Source organism: Rhipicephalus microplus, chromosome X (assembly GCF_043290135.1).
Source record: "Rhipicephalus microplus isolate Deutch F79 chromosome X, USDA_Rmic, whole genome shotgun sequence".
NCBI lineage: Eukaryota > Metazoa > Arthropoda > Arachnida > Ixodida > Ixodidae > Rhipicephalus > Rhipicephalus microplus.
Window position 1 is genome coordinate 163,184,479 of NC_134710.1, and position 12,726 is coordinate 163,197,204.

The window sequence follows — 12,726 nt, forward strand, 5'->3', positions numbered from 1 at the left end:
GGCCAAGTTGAAGCTGGTGTTTTAGTAAGTGTACATATTTTGTATGTATTTCCTTTGCTTGTGGTTATTAAAAGGCAATAAAGAAAAAAAAAAAAAAAAAAAAGGAAGAGGTGGCCGAGAGCTTAAGGCGATGGACTGCTAATCGATTGAGCTCTGCCCGCGTGGGTTCGAATCTCATCCTCGTCAAGTCGCGTAACTTTTTTTCTCCGAGTGATGGGTCTTCGACACTAGTGTGTAAGCTGCAAGAATGACCTGCAAGGCGGACGAGCTGGCCGAGAGGTTAAGGCGATTGACTGCTAATCTATTGGACTCTGCCCGCGTGGTTTCGAATCGCATCCTCGTCGAGTCGCGTAACTTTTTTTCTTCTCCCAGTGATCGGTATTCGACACTACTGTGGAAGCTGCACGGATGGGGTGCAATGTGTACGAGGTGGCCGAGAGGTTAAGGATTGACTGCTAATTTATTGGGCTCAGCCTGCGTGGGTTCGAATCCCATCCTCGTCGAGTCGCGTAACTTTTTTTCTTCTCCCTGTGATCGGTCTTCGACACTAGTGTTTAAGCTGCACGGATGGGGGTGCAATGCGGACGAGGTGGCCGAGAGGTTAAGGCGATTCACTGCTAATCCATTGGGCTCTGCCCGCCTGCGTTCGAATCCCATCCTTGTCGAGTCGCGTAACTTTTTTTTGTTCTCCCAGTGATCGGTCTTCGACACTAGTGTGTAAGCTGCACGGATGGGGTGCAATGCGGACGAGGTGGCCGAGAGGTTAAGGATTGACTGCTAATTTTTTGGGCTCGGCCTGCGTAGGTTCGAATCCCATCCTCGTAGAGTCGCGTAACTTTTTTTTTGTTCTCTCAGTCATCAGTCTTTGACACTAGTGTGTAAGCTGCACGGGGGGCCTGCAAGACGGACGAGGTGGCCGATAGGTTAAGGCGATGAACTGCTGATCCATTGGGCTCTGCCCGCGTGGGTTCGAGTGCCATCCTCGTCGAGTCGCGTAGCTTTTTTTGTTCTCCCAGTGATTGATATTCGTCACTAGTGTGTAAGCTGCACGAATGGCCTACAAGGCGGACGAGGTGGCCGAGAGGTTAAGGCGATGGACTGCTAATGCATTGGGCTCTGCCCGCGTGGGTTCGAATCTCATCCTCGTTGAGTCGGGTAACTTTTTTGTTCTCCCAGTGATCGGTCTTCGACATTAGTGTGTAAGCTGCACAGATGGCCTGCAAGGCGGACGAGGAACGACGAGAGCTTAAGGCGATGGACTGCTAATCCATTGAGCTCTGCTTGCGTGGGTTCGAATCCCATCCTCGTCGAGTCGCGTAACTTTTTTTCTCCGAGTGATGGGTCTTCGACACTAGTGTGTAAGCTGCAAGAATGACCTGCAAGGCGGACGAGCTGGCTGAGAGGTTAAGACGATGGATTGCTAATGCATTGGGTTCTGCCCGCGTTGGTTCGAATCCCGTCCTCGTCGAGTCGCGTAGCTTTTTTTTGTTCTCCCAGTGATCGGTCTTCGACACTAGTATGTAAGCTGCACAGATGGGGTGCAAGTCGGACAAGGTGGCCCGGAGGTTATGGCGATGGACTGCTAATCCATTGGGCTCATTCCGCGATGGTTCGAATCTCGTCCTGGTCGAGCCGCGTAACTCATTTTGTTCTCCCAGTGATCTGTCTACGACACTAGTGTGTAAGCCGCACGAATGGCCTGCAAGGCAGACAAGGTGGCCGAGAGGTTAAGGCGATTGACTCTAATCCATTGGGCTCAGCCCGCGTGGGTTCGAATCCGATCCTCGTCGAGCCGCGTAACTTTTTTTTTGTTCTCCCAGTTATCAGTCTTTGACACTAGTGTGTAAGCTGCACGGGTGGCCTGCAAGGCGGACGAGGTGGCCGAGAGGTTAAGGCGATGGACTGCTAATCCATTGGGCTCTGCCCGCGTGGGTTCGAATCCCATACTCGTCGAGTCACGTAACTTTTTTTCTTCTCTCAGTGATCGGTCTTCGACACTAGTATTTAAGCTGCACGGATGGCCTGCAAGGCGGACGAGGAACGACGAGAGCTTAAGGCGATGGACTGCTAATTCATTGGGCTCTGCCCGCGTTGGTTCGAATCCCATCCTCGTCGAGTCCCGTAACTTTTTTTTGTTCTCCCAGTGATCGGTCTTCGACACTAGTATGTAAGCTGCACAGATGGGGTGCAAGTCGGACAAGGTGGCCGGGAGGTTATGGCGATGGACTGCTAATCCATTGGGCTCATTCCGCGATGGTTCGAAACCCATCCTCGTCGAGTCGCGTAACTCATTTTGTTCTCCCAGTGATCTGTCTACGACACTAGTGTGTAAGCCGCACGAATGGCCTGCAAGGCAGACGAGGTGGCCGAGAGGTTAAGGCGATTGACTGCTAATCCATTGGGCTCTGCCCGCGTGGGTTCGAATCCAATCCTCGTCGAGTCACGTAACTTTTTTTCTTCTCCCAGTGATCGGTCTTCGACACTAGTGTTTAAGCTGCACGGACGGGGTGCAATGCGGACGAGGTGGCTGAGAGGTTAAGGATTGACAGCTAATTTATTGGGCTCTGCCCGGGTGGGTTCGAATCCCATCCTCGTCGAGTCCCGAAACTTTTTTGTTCTCCCAATGATCGGTCTTCGACACTAGTGTGTATGCTGCACAGATGGGGTGCAAGTCGGACGAGGTGGCCGAGAGGTTAAGATGATGGACTGCTAATCCATTGGACTCTGCCCGCGTGGGTTCGAATCCGATCCTCGTCGAGTCGCGTAACTTTTTTTTCTTCTCCCAGTGATCTGTCTTCGACACTAGTGTGTAAGCCTCACGGATGGGGTGCAATGCGGACGAGGTGGCCGAGAGGTTAAGGATTGACTGCAATTTTTTTGGGCTCGGACTGCGTGGGTTCGAATCCCATCCTCGTCGAGTCGCGTAACTTTTTTTTTGTTCTCCCTGTAATCAGTCTTCGACACTAGTGTGTAAGCTGCACGGGTGGCCTGCAAGGCGGACGAGGTGGCCGAGAGGTTAAGGCGATGGACTGCTAATCCATTGGGCTCTGCCCGCGTGGGTTCGAATCCCATCCTCGTCGAGTCACGTAACTTTTTTTCTTCTCTAGTGATCGGTCTTCGACACTAGTGTTTAAGCTGCACGGATGGGGTGCAATGCGGACGAGGTGGCTGAGAGGTTAAGGATTGAGTGCTAATTTATTGGGCTCTGCCCGCGTGGGTTCGAATTCCATTCTCGTTGAGTCGTGTAACTTTTTTTTGTTCTTCCAGTGATCGGTCTTCGACACTAGTGTGTAAGCTGCACGAATGGCCTGCAAGGCGGACGAGCTGGCCGAGAGGTTAAGACGATGGACTGCTAATGCATTGGGCTCTGCCCGCGTGGGTTCGAATCCCATCCTCATCGAGTCGCCTAAGTTTTTTTGTTTTCCCAGTGATCTGTCTACGATACTAGTGTGTAAGCCGCACGAATGGCCTGCAAGGCAGACGAGGTGGCCGAGAGGTTAAGGCGATTTACTGCTAATCCATTGGGCTCTGCCCGTGTGGGTTCGAATCCCATCCTCGTCGTGTCGCGTAACTTTTTTTTCTTCTCCCAGTGATCGCTCTTCGACACTTGTGTGTAAGCTGCACGAATGGGGTGCAATGCGGACGAGGTGGCCGAGAGGTTAAGGATTGACTGCTAATTTATTGGGCTCGGCCCGCATGGGTTCGAATCCCATCCTCGTCGAGTCGCGTAACTTTTTTTTGTTCTCCCAGTAATCAGTCTTCGACTCTAGTGTGTAAGCTGCACGGGTGGCCTGCAAGGCGGACGAGGTGGCCGGGAGGTTAAGGCGATGGACTGCTAATCCATTGGGCTCTGCCCGCGTGGTTTCGAATCCCATCCTCGTCGAGTCGCGTAACTTTTTTTTTTGTTCTCCCAGTGATCGGTCTTCGACATTAGTGTGTAAGCTGCACAGATGGCCTGCAAGCCGGACGAGGAACGACGAGAGCTTAAGGCGATGGACTGCTAATCCATTGAGCTCTGCCTGCGTGGGTTCGAATCCCATCCTCGTCGAGTCGCGTAACTTTTTTTCTCCGAGTGATGGGTCTTCGACACTAGTGTGTAAGCTGCAAGAATGACCTGCAAGGCGGACGAGCTGGCTGAGAGGTTAAGACGATGGATTGCTAATGCATTGGGTTCTGCCCGCGTTGGTTCGAATCCCGTCCTCGTCGAGTCGCGTAGCTTTTTTTTGTTCTCCCAGTGATCGGTCTTCGACACTAGTATGTAAGCTGCACAGATGGGGTGCAAGTCGGACAAGGTGGCCGGGAGGTTATGGCGATGGACTGCTAATCCATTGGGCTCATTCCGCGATGGTTCGAAACCCATCCTCGTCGAGTCGTGTAACTCATTTTGTTCTCCCAGTGATCTGTCTACGACACTAGTGTGTAAGCCGCACGAATGGCCTGCAAGGCAGACGAGGTGGCCGAGAGGTTAAGGCGATTGACTGCTAATCCATTGGACTCTGCCCGCGTGGGTTCGAATCCGATCCTCGTCGAGTCGCGTAACTTTTTTTTTGTTCTCCCTGTAATCAGTCTTCGACACTAGTGTGTAAGCTGCACGGGTGGCCTGCAAGGCGGACGAGGTGGCCGAGAGGTTAAGGCGATGGACTGCTAATCCATTGGGCTCTGCCCGCGTGGGTTCGAATCCCATACTCGTCGAGTCACGTAACTTTTTTTCTTCTCTCAGTGATCGGTCTTCGACACTAGTATTTAAGCTGCACGGATGGGGTGCGATGCGGACGAGGTGGCTGAGAGGTTAAGGATTGACTGCTAATTTATTGGGCTCTGCCCGCGTGGGTTCGAATTCCATCCTCGTCGAGTCGCGTAACTTTTTTTGGTTCTCCCAGTGATGGGTCTTCGACACTAGTGTGTAGGCTGCACGGGTGGCCTGCAAGGCGGACGAGGTGGCCGAGAGGTTAAGCCGATGGACTGCTAATCCATTGGGCTCTGCCCGCGTGGGTTCGAATCCAATCCTCGTCGAGTCACGTAACTTTTTTTCTTCTCCCAGTGATCGGTCTTCGACACTAGTGTTTAAGCTGCACGGATGGGGTGCAATGCGGACGAGGTGGCTGAGAGGTTAAGGATTGACTGCTAATTTATTGGGCTCTGCCCGGGTGGGTTCGAATCCCATCCTCGTCGAGTCCCGAAACTTTTTTTGTTCTCCCAATGATCGGTCTTCGACACTAGTGTGTATGCTGCATAGATGGGGTGCAAGTCGGACGAGGTGGCCGAGAGGTTAAGATGATGGACTGCTAATCCATTGGGCTCTGCCCGCGTGGGTTCGAATCCCATCCTCGTCGAGTCCCGAAACTTTTTTTGTTCTCCCAGTGATCGGTCTTCGACACTAGTGTGTAAGCTGCACAGATGGCCTGCAAGGCGGACAAGGTGGACGAGAGCTTAAGGCGATGGACTGCTCATCCATTGAGATCTGCCCGCGTGGGTTCGAATCCCATCCTCGTCGAGTCTCGTAACTTTTTTCTCTGAGTGATGGGTCTTCGACACTAGTGTGTAAGCTGCAAGAATGACCTGCAAGGCGGGCGTGCTGGCCGAGAGGTTAAGACGATAAACTGCTAATGCATTGGGCTCTGCCCGCGTGGGTTCGAATCCCATCTTCGTCGAGTCGCGTAGCTTTTTTTTGTTCTCCCAGTGATCGGTCTTCGACACGAGTATGTAAGCTGCAGAGATGGGGTGCAAGTCGGACAATGTGGCCGGGAGGTTATGGCGATGGACTCCTAATCTATTGGACTCATTCCGCGTGGGTTCGAATCTCGTCCTGGTCGAGTCGCGTAACTCATTTTGTTCTCCCAGTGATCTGTCTACGACACTAGTGTGTAAGCCGCACGAATGGCCTGGAAGGCAGACAAGGTGGCCGAGAGGTTAAGGCGATTGACTCTAATCCATTGGGCTGGTCCCGCGTGGGTTCGAATCCCATCCTCGTCGAGTCGCGTAACTTTTTTTTCTTCTCCCAGTGATCGGTCTTCGACACTAGTGTGTAAGCTGCACGGATGGGGTGCCATGCGGACGAGGTGGCCGAGAGGTTAAGGATTGACTGCTAATTTATTGGGCTCAGCCCGCGTGGGTTCGAATCCGATCCTCGTCGAGCCGCGTAACTTTTTTTTGTTCTCCCAGTTATCAGTCTTTGACACTAGTGTGTAAGCTGCACGGGTGGCCTGCAAGACGGACGAGGTGGCCGAGAAGTTAAGGCGATGAACTGCTAATCCATTGGGCTCTGCACGCATGGTTTCGAATCCCATCCTCGTCGAGTCGCGTAACTTTTTTGTTCTCCCAGTGATCGGTCTTCGACATTAGTGTGTAAGCTGCACAGATGGCCTGCAAGGCGGACGAGGAACGACGAGAGCTTAAGGCGATGGACTGCTAATTCATTGGGCTCTGCCCGCGTTGGTTCGAATCCCATCCTCGTCGAGTCACGTAACTTTTTTTTGTTCTCCCAGTGATCGGTCTTCGACACTAGTATGTAAGCTGCACAGATGGGGTGCAAGTCGGACAAGGTGGCCGGGAGGTTATGGCGATGGACTGCTAATCCATTGGGCTCATTCCGCGATGGTTCGAAACCCATCCTCGTCGAGTCGCGTAACTCTTTTTGTTCTCCTAGTGATCTGTCTACGACACTAGTGTGTAAGCCGCACGAATGGCTGCAAGGCAGACGAGGTGGCCGAGAGGTTAAGGCGATTGACTGCTAATCCATTGGGCTCTGCCCGCGTGGGTTCGAATCCAATCCTCGTCGAGTCGCGTAACTTTTTTTTCTTCTCCCAGTGATCGGTCTTCGACACTAGTGTGTAAGCCTCACGGATGGGGTGCAATGCGGACGAGGTGGCCGAGAGGTTGATTGACTGCTAATTTATTGGGCTCGGACTGCGTGGGTTCGAATCCCATCCTCGTCGAGTCGCGTAACTTTTTTTGTTCTCCCAGTGATCGGTCTTCGACATTAGTGTGTAAGCTGCACAGATGGCCTGCAAGCCGGACGAGGAACGACGAGAGCTTAAGGCGATGGACTGCTAATCCATTGAGCTCTGCCTGCGTGGGTTCGAATCCCAGCCTCGTCGAGTCGCGTAACTTTTTTTCTCCGAGTGATGGGTCTTCGACACTAGTGTGTAAGCTGCAAGAATGACCTGCAAGGCGGACGAGCTGGCTGAGAGGTTAAGACGATGGATTGCTAATGCATTGGGTTCTGCCCGCGTTGGTTCGAATCCCGTCCTCGTCGAGTCGCGTATCTTTTTTTTGTTCTCCCAGTGATCGGTCTTCGACACTAGTATGTAAGCTGCACAGATGGGGTGCAAGTCGGACAAGGTGGCCGGGAGGTTATGGCGATGGACTGCTAATCCATTGGGCTCATTCCGCGATGGTTCGAAACCCATCCTCGTCGAGTCGTGTAACTCATTTTGTTCTCCCAGTTACCTGTCTACGACACTAGTGTGTAAGCCGCACGAATGGCCTGCAAGGCAGACGAGGTGGCCGAGAGGTTAAGGCGATGGACTGCTAATCCATTGGGCTCTGCCCGCGTGGGTTCGAATCCCATCCTCGTCGAGTCACGTAACTTTTTTTCTTCTCTAGTGATCGGTCTTCGACACTAGTGTTTAAGCTGCACGGATGGGGTGCAATGCGGACGAGGTGGCCGAGAGGTTAAGGATTGACTGCTAATTTATTGGGCTCTGCCCGCGTGGGTTCGAATTCCATTCTCGTTGGGTCGTGTAACTTTTTTTTGTTCTTCCAGTGATCGGTCTTCGACACTAGTGTGTAAGCTGCACGAATGGCCTGCAAGGCGGACGAGCTGGCCGAGAGGTTAAGACGATGCACTGCTAATGCATTGGGCTCTGCCCGCGTGGGTTCGAATCCCATCCTCATCGAGTCGCGTAAGTTTTTTTGTTTTCCCAGTGATCTGTCTACGATACTAGTGTGTAAGCCGCACGAATGGCCTGCAAGGCAGACGAGGTGGCCGAGAGGTTAAGGCGATTTACTGCTAATCCATTGGGCTCTGCCCGTGTGGGTTCGAATCCCATCCTCGTCGTGTCGCGTAACTTTTTTTTCTTCTCCCAGTGATCGCTCTTCGACACTTGTGTGTAAGCTGCACGAATGGGGTGCAATGCGGACGAGGTGGCCGAGAGGTTAAGGATTGACTGCTAATTTATTGGGCTCGGCCCGCATGGGTTCGAATCCCATCCTCGTCGAGTCGCGTAACTTTTTTTTTGTTCTCCCAGTAATCAGTCTTCGATTCTAGTGTGTAAGCTGCACGGGTGGCCTGCAAGGCGGACGAGGTGGCCGAGAGGTTAAGGCGATGGACTGCTAATCCATTGGGCTCTGCCCGCGTGGGTTCGAATGCCATCCTCGTCGAGTCGCGTAACTTTTTTTTTGTTCTCCCAGTAATCAGTCTTCGACTCTAGTGTGTAAGCTGCACGGGTGGCCTGCAAGGCGGACGAGGTGGCCGGGAGGTTAAGGCGATGGACTGCTAATCCATTGGGCTCTGCCCGCGTGGTTTCGAATCCCATCCTCGTCGAGTCGCGTAACTTTTTTTGTTCTCCCACTGATCGGTCTTCGACATTAGTGTGTAAGCTGCACAGATGGCCTGCAAGCCGGACGAGGAACGACGAGAGCTTAAGGCGATGGACTGCTAATCCATTGAGCTCTGCCTGCGTGGGTTCGAATCCCATCCTCGTCGAGTCGCGTAACTTTTTTTCTCCGAGTGATGGGTCTTCGACACTAGTGTGTAAGCTGCAAGAATGACCTGCAAGGCGGACGAGCTGGCTGAGAGGTTAAGACGATTGACTGCTAATCCATTGGACTCTGCCCGCGTGGGTTCGAATCCGATCCTCGTTGAGTCGCGTAACTTTTTTTTTGTTCTCCCTGTAATCAGTCTTCGACACTAGTATGTAAGCTGCACAGATGGGGTGCAAGTCGGACAAGGTGGCCGGGAGGTTATGGCGATGGACTGCTAATCCATTGGGCTCATTCCGCGATGGTTCGAAACCCATCCTCGTCGAGTCGTGTAACTCATTTTGTTCTCCCAGTTATCTGTCTACGACACTAGTGTGTAAGCCGCACGAATGGCCTGCAAGGCAGACGAGGTGGCCGAGAGGTTAAGGCGATTGACTGCTAATCCATTGGACTCTGCCCGCGTGGGTTCGAATCCGATCCTCGTTGAGTCGCGTAACTTTTTTTTTGTTCTCCCTGTAATCAGTCTTCGACACTAGTGTGTAAGCTGCACGGGTGGCCTGCAAGGCGGACGAGGTGGCCGAGAGGTTAAGGCGATGGACTGCTAATCCATTGGGCTCTGCCCGCGTGGGTTCGAATCCCATACTCGTCGAGTCACGTAACTTTTTTTCTTCTCTCAGTGATCGGTCTTCGACACTAGTGTTTAAGCTGCACGGATGGGGTGCAATGCGGACGAGGTGGCTGAGAGGTTAAGGATTGACTGCTAATTTATTGGGCTCTGCCCGGGTGGGTTCGAATCCCATCCTCGTCGAGTCCCGAAACTTTTTTTGTTCTCCCAATGATCGGTCTTCGACACTAGTGTGTATGCTGCACAGATGGGGTGCAAGTCGGACGAGGTGGCCGAGAGGTTAAGATGATGGACTGCTAATCCATTGGGCTCTGCCCGCGTGGGTTCGAATCCCATCCTCGTCGAGTCCCGAAACTTTTTTTGTTCTCCCAGTGATCGGTCTTCGACACTAGTGTGTAAGCTGCACAGATGGCCTGCAAGGCGGACAAGGTGGACGAGAGCTTAAGGCGATGGACTGCTCATCCATTGAGATCTGCCCGCGTGGGTTCGAATCCCATCTTCGTCGAGTCTCGTAACTTTTTTCTCTGAATGATGGGTCTTCGACACTAGTGTGTAAGCTGCAAGAATGACCTGCAAGGCGGGCGTGCTGGCCGAGAGGTTAAGACGATAAACTGCTAATGCATTGGGCTCTGCCCGCGTGGGTTCGAATCCCATCTTCGTCGAGTCGCGTAGCTTTTTTTTGTTCTCCCAGTGATCGGTCTTCGACACTAGTATGTAAGCTGCAGAGATGGGGTGCAAGTCGGACAAGGTGGCCGGGAGGTTATGGCGATGGACTCCTAATCTCTTGGACTCATTCCTCGTGGGTTCGAATCTCGTCCTGGTCGAGTCGCGTAACTCATTTTGTTCTCCCAGTGATCTGTCTACGACACTAGTGTGTAAGCCGCACGAATGGCCTGCAAGGCAGACAAGGTGGCCGAGAGGTTAAGGCGATTGACTCTAATCCATTGGGCTGGTCCCGCGTGGGTTCGAATCCCATCCTCGTCTTGTCGCGTAACTTTTTTTTCTTCTCCCAGTGATCGGTCTTCGACACTAGTGTGTAAGCTGCACGGATGGGGTGCCATGCGGACGAGGTGGCCGAGAGGTTAAGGATTGACTGCTAATTTATTGGGCTCAGCCCGCGTGGGTTCGAATCCGATCCTCGTCGAGCCGCGTAACTTTTTTTTGTTCTCCCAGTTATCAGTCTTTGACACTAGTGTGTAAGCTGCACGGGTGGCCTGCAAGACGGACGAGGTGGCCGAGAAGTTAAGGCGATGAACTGCTAATCCATTGGGCTCTGCACGCATGGTTTCGAATCCCATCCTCGTCGAGTCGCGTAACTTTTTTGTTCTCCCAGTGATCTGTCTACGACACTAGTGTGTAAGCCGCACGAATGGCCTGCAAGGCAGACGAGGTGGCCGAGAGGTCATTCCACTTCCGGTCACCGTAGTGAACGGACGTGGCGGCATGAGCTCCGGCGATATCGGAGCGGCATCAACGGCCCAGCTCGGTCGTGGTACCAGGAACATGGACGAATCGTCACAGGATTATCAGATTATTTTGCCCCGACTGCCATCAAATGATTCAACGCTGCATACTGTCTTTTTGCACGCCGATATCAAGGCGCGGCCGTATCGCGTTGAGGATTTCAGGGACGCTCTTATTCGTTTGGCTTTGCTTCCCGAGGTTGTTGCCTTGGGGGCGTACCAAATGAATCATGTTTGGGCCATCACTTTCAAGGACGAGGAGGGCAAGAAGAGAATACTCGCTGCTGGGGACATTGTGGTAAAGAACCAGCGCTGTATCACTATCGACCCTAACCACCAGGATACGAAGCTGAAGATACACTGGCTATTGTTTAACGTTCCTGACGACGAGGTGAGGGCAGCGTTGGCTCCTTATGGCAAGGTGAACGAAATAGTGCGAGAGCGCTGGCGCGTGTATGGATGCACGGACAAAGGCTCTTCGACGCGAGTGGTGAGCATCAGGCTCAAAGCTGGCCTCACGGTGGATGACCTCCCACATCAGTTGCGGATTGCCGGAGACCTCACGCTAGTTGTCGTCGCGGGAAGAGCACCGCTATGCCTGCGTTGCCGCGGAACAGGTCATATTAGGAGGGATTGCCGAGCCCCGCGTTGTACAGTGTGTCGGCGTTTTGGGCATAATGAGAGCGGCTGTATGAGAACATATGCAAGTGTAGCAGGGCCCGCGGGGGGCGAAGAACTTTCCGAGCATCACATGGACGAGGCTGAAGCAGAAGAGCTGATAGGGGCGCGTCGGGAGGAACCGAAACCCAAGTTGACGCCCCTTACGCCACGCCCCACAGGTGCTGAGACGACGCTTAACAAAGACAAGGGTTCTACAAAAGACGTGCAATCCACGAGGAACACACAAGATATAACGGCGCTTGCAGCACAGGAAGAAATGTCGGAAAACATGGACACGTCAAATACATGTAAAAGGCCCAGGGAAGACGCGGAAGGCGAGAAGGCTGCTACAACGAAAGAAGTGGAACAACCACCGGCCAAGGCGATGAACGTGCGCCGTAGACCGGCACCTAACATCCTCAGCGAACGTCGAATAGCCGAGAACCTCCCACCAACCCAGGTGCAACAGACACAACCGCCGCAGCAGCAACCAGTGCCGAATCAGCAGACATTGCATCAGCGACTGACAGATCATCAACAGAAGGGGCCTTCAGCGGGGCCCCCTGCAGATCAAAAGCCCCCGTAAGGTGGGGGTCTGGATTGAGTGACACAAGTATTGACCCGGCGGAAGCACCAACAAATGGACCGCAGTGGTGAAGTGTGCATAATGTGCTGCGTGAAACGTGCGCGGCGCTCTACTTTTGTGATCAAAAGAAAGGGGACCTATCAGACCATATCGAACCTTGGACCTGATGGTGATAAAGGAGCATCAGAGGTGAGAACCATGTGGCCGGGACGGCCATTCACGTCCTAATGGCTATGAGCGTCGAAGCAGAATTGAGAGTTGCGACTCTCAATGTCAGGGGACTTGCCGCTCGACGAAGGCAGTATCAATTAAGTCGTTTGATGCTTGAACGTGATCTCGATGTTATTGCCATTCAGGAAACAAAAGTTGAAGGGCAAGATCAGACTGACCGAATGGTGTCCCCTTTTAGAGCCCGGTATGATGTGTGTGTGTCTCATGCCGTTGGGATGTCGGTGGGTTGTGCACTGTTCCTTAAAAATTCTATTGGTATAGTTGAGGAGACTGTAACTGTGTCTAGTACTGGGAGATTCATAGTTTGCGATTTTACATATAATAATAAAAAATGGCGAGTTGTCTGTGTTTACGCACCGAACAAAGAAGTTGAACGTAAATTATTGTTTGAGAATTTACAGACTTTTCTTAGCTGTGGCAGGATTGTCATTATGCTCGGCGACTTTAATTGTGTTTGC

At 52.7% G+C, this 12,726-nt stretch overlaps 1 protein-coding gene and 18 non-coding genes across 19 annotated transcripts; all 19 read left to right on the top strand.

Annotated features, from left to right (window-relative positions):
• The first annotated feature begins 906 nt into the window (after positions 1-906).
• TRNAS-GCU (transfer RNA serine (anticodon GCU)) lies at positions 907-988 on the top strand. The gene has a single exon. It is a non-coding gene; the product is annotated as a tRNA-Ser (tRNA).
• A 79-nt stretch (positions 989-1,067) lies between these two features.
• On the top strand, positions 1,068-1,149 carry TRNAS-GCU (transfer RNA serine (anticodon GCU)). Its single transcript has one exon. It is a non-coding gene; the product is annotated as a tRNA-Ser (tRNA).
• A 722-nt stretch (positions 1,150-1,871) lies between these two features.
• Positions 1,872-1,953, top strand: TRNAS-GCU (transfer RNA serine (anticodon GCU)). Its single transcript has one exon. It is a non-coding gene; the product is annotated as a tRNA-Ser (tRNA).
• Positions 1,954-2,356: 403 nt separating this feature from the next.
• Positions 2,357-2,438, top strand: TRNAS-GCU (transfer RNA serine (anticodon GCU)). Its single transcript has one exon. It is a non-coding gene; the product is annotated as a tRNA-Ser (tRNA).
• A 560-nt stretch (positions 2,439-2,998) lies between these two features.
• On the top strand, positions 2,999-3,080 carry TRNAS-GCU (transfer RNA serine (anticodon GCU)). The gene has a single exon. It is a non-coding gene; the product is annotated as a tRNA-Ser (tRNA).
• Positions 3,081-3,479: 399 nt separating this feature from the next.
• On the top strand, positions 3,480-3,561 carry TRNAS-GCU (transfer RNA serine (anticodon GCU)). The gene has a single exon. It is a non-coding gene; the product is annotated as a tRNA-Ser (tRNA).
• Positions 3,562-3,801: 240 nt separating this feature from the next.
• On the top strand, positions 3,802-3,883 carry TRNAS-GCU (transfer RNA serine (anticodon GCU)). Its single transcript has one exon. It is a non-coding gene; the product is annotated as a tRNA-Ser (tRNA).
• Positions 3,884-4,610: 727 nt separating this feature from the next.
• TRNAS-GCU (transfer RNA serine (anticodon GCU)) lies at positions 4,611-4,692 on the top strand. Its single transcript has one exon. It is a non-coding gene; the product is annotated as a tRNA-Ser (tRNA).
• A 239-nt stretch (positions 4,693-4,931) lies between these two features.
• Positions 4,932-5,013, top strand: TRNAS-GCU (transfer RNA serine (anticodon GCU)). Its single transcript has one exon. It is a non-coding gene; the product is annotated as a tRNA-Ser (tRNA).
• Positions 5,014-5,251: 238 nt separating this feature from the next.
• TRNAS-GCU (transfer RNA serine (anticodon GCU)) lies at positions 5,252-5,333 on the top strand. Its single transcript has one exon. It is a non-coding gene; the product is annotated as a tRNA-Ser (tRNA).
• Positions 5,334-6,696: 1,363 nt separating this feature from the next.
• TRNAS-GCU (transfer RNA serine (anticodon GCU)) lies at positions 6,697-6,778 on the top strand. The gene has a single exon. It is a non-coding gene; the product is annotated as a tRNA-Ser (tRNA).
• A 718-nt stretch (positions 6,779-7,496) lies between these two features.
• Positions 7,497-7,578, top strand: TRNAS-GCU (transfer RNA serine (anticodon GCU)). Its single transcript has one exon. It is a non-coding gene; the product is annotated as a tRNA-Ser (tRNA).
• Positions 7,579-7,816: 238 nt separating this feature from the next.
• Positions 7,817-7,898, top strand: TRNAS-GCU (transfer RNA serine (anticodon GCU)). Its single transcript has one exon. It is a non-coding gene; the product is annotated as a tRNA-Ser (tRNA).
• Positions 7,899-7,977: 79 nt separating this feature from the next.
• TRNAS-GCU (transfer RNA serine (anticodon GCU)) lies at positions 7,978-8,059 on the top strand. The gene has a single exon. It is a non-coding gene; the product is annotated as a tRNA-Ser (tRNA).
• A 241-nt stretch (positions 8,060-8,300) lies between these two features.
• On the top strand, positions 8,301-8,382 carry TRNAS-GCU (transfer RNA serine (anticodon GCU)). Its single transcript has one exon. It is a non-coding gene; the product is annotated as a tRNA-Ser (tRNA).
• Positions 8,383-8,463: 81 nt separating this feature from the next.
• TRNAS-GCU (transfer RNA serine (anticodon GCU)) lies at positions 8,464-8,545 on the top strand. Its single transcript has one exon. It is a non-coding gene; the product is annotated as a tRNA-Ser (tRNA).
• A 725-nt stretch (positions 8,546-9,270) lies between these two features.
• Positions 9,271-9,352, top strand: TRNAS-GCU (transfer RNA serine (anticodon GCU)). Its single transcript has one exon. It is a non-coding gene; the product is annotated as a tRNA-Ser (tRNA).
• Positions 9,353-9,590: 238 nt separating this feature from the next.
• On the top strand, positions 9,591-9,672 carry TRNAS-GCU (transfer RNA serine (anticodon GCU)). Its single transcript has one exon. It is a non-coding gene; the product is annotated as a tRNA-Ser (tRNA).
• Positions 9,673-10,771: 1,099 nt separating this feature from the next.
• On the top strand, positions 10,772-12,096 carry LOC142777027 (uncharacterized). The gene has a single exon (XM_075881333.1). It carries the CDS (start codon positions 10,772-10,774, stop codon positions 12,035-12,037), a length of 1,266 nt encoding a protein of 421 aa, XP_075737448.1. The 3' UTR covers positions 12,038-12,096.
• The last annotated feature ends 630 nt before the right edge of the window (positions 12,097-12,726 follow it).

Excerpts from the sequence above, each read along its gene's own strand:
- LOC142777027 (XM_075881333.1), top strand. The coding sequence starts at position 10,772 with ATGAGCTCCGGCGATATCGGAGCGGCATCAACGGCCCAGCTCGGTCGT.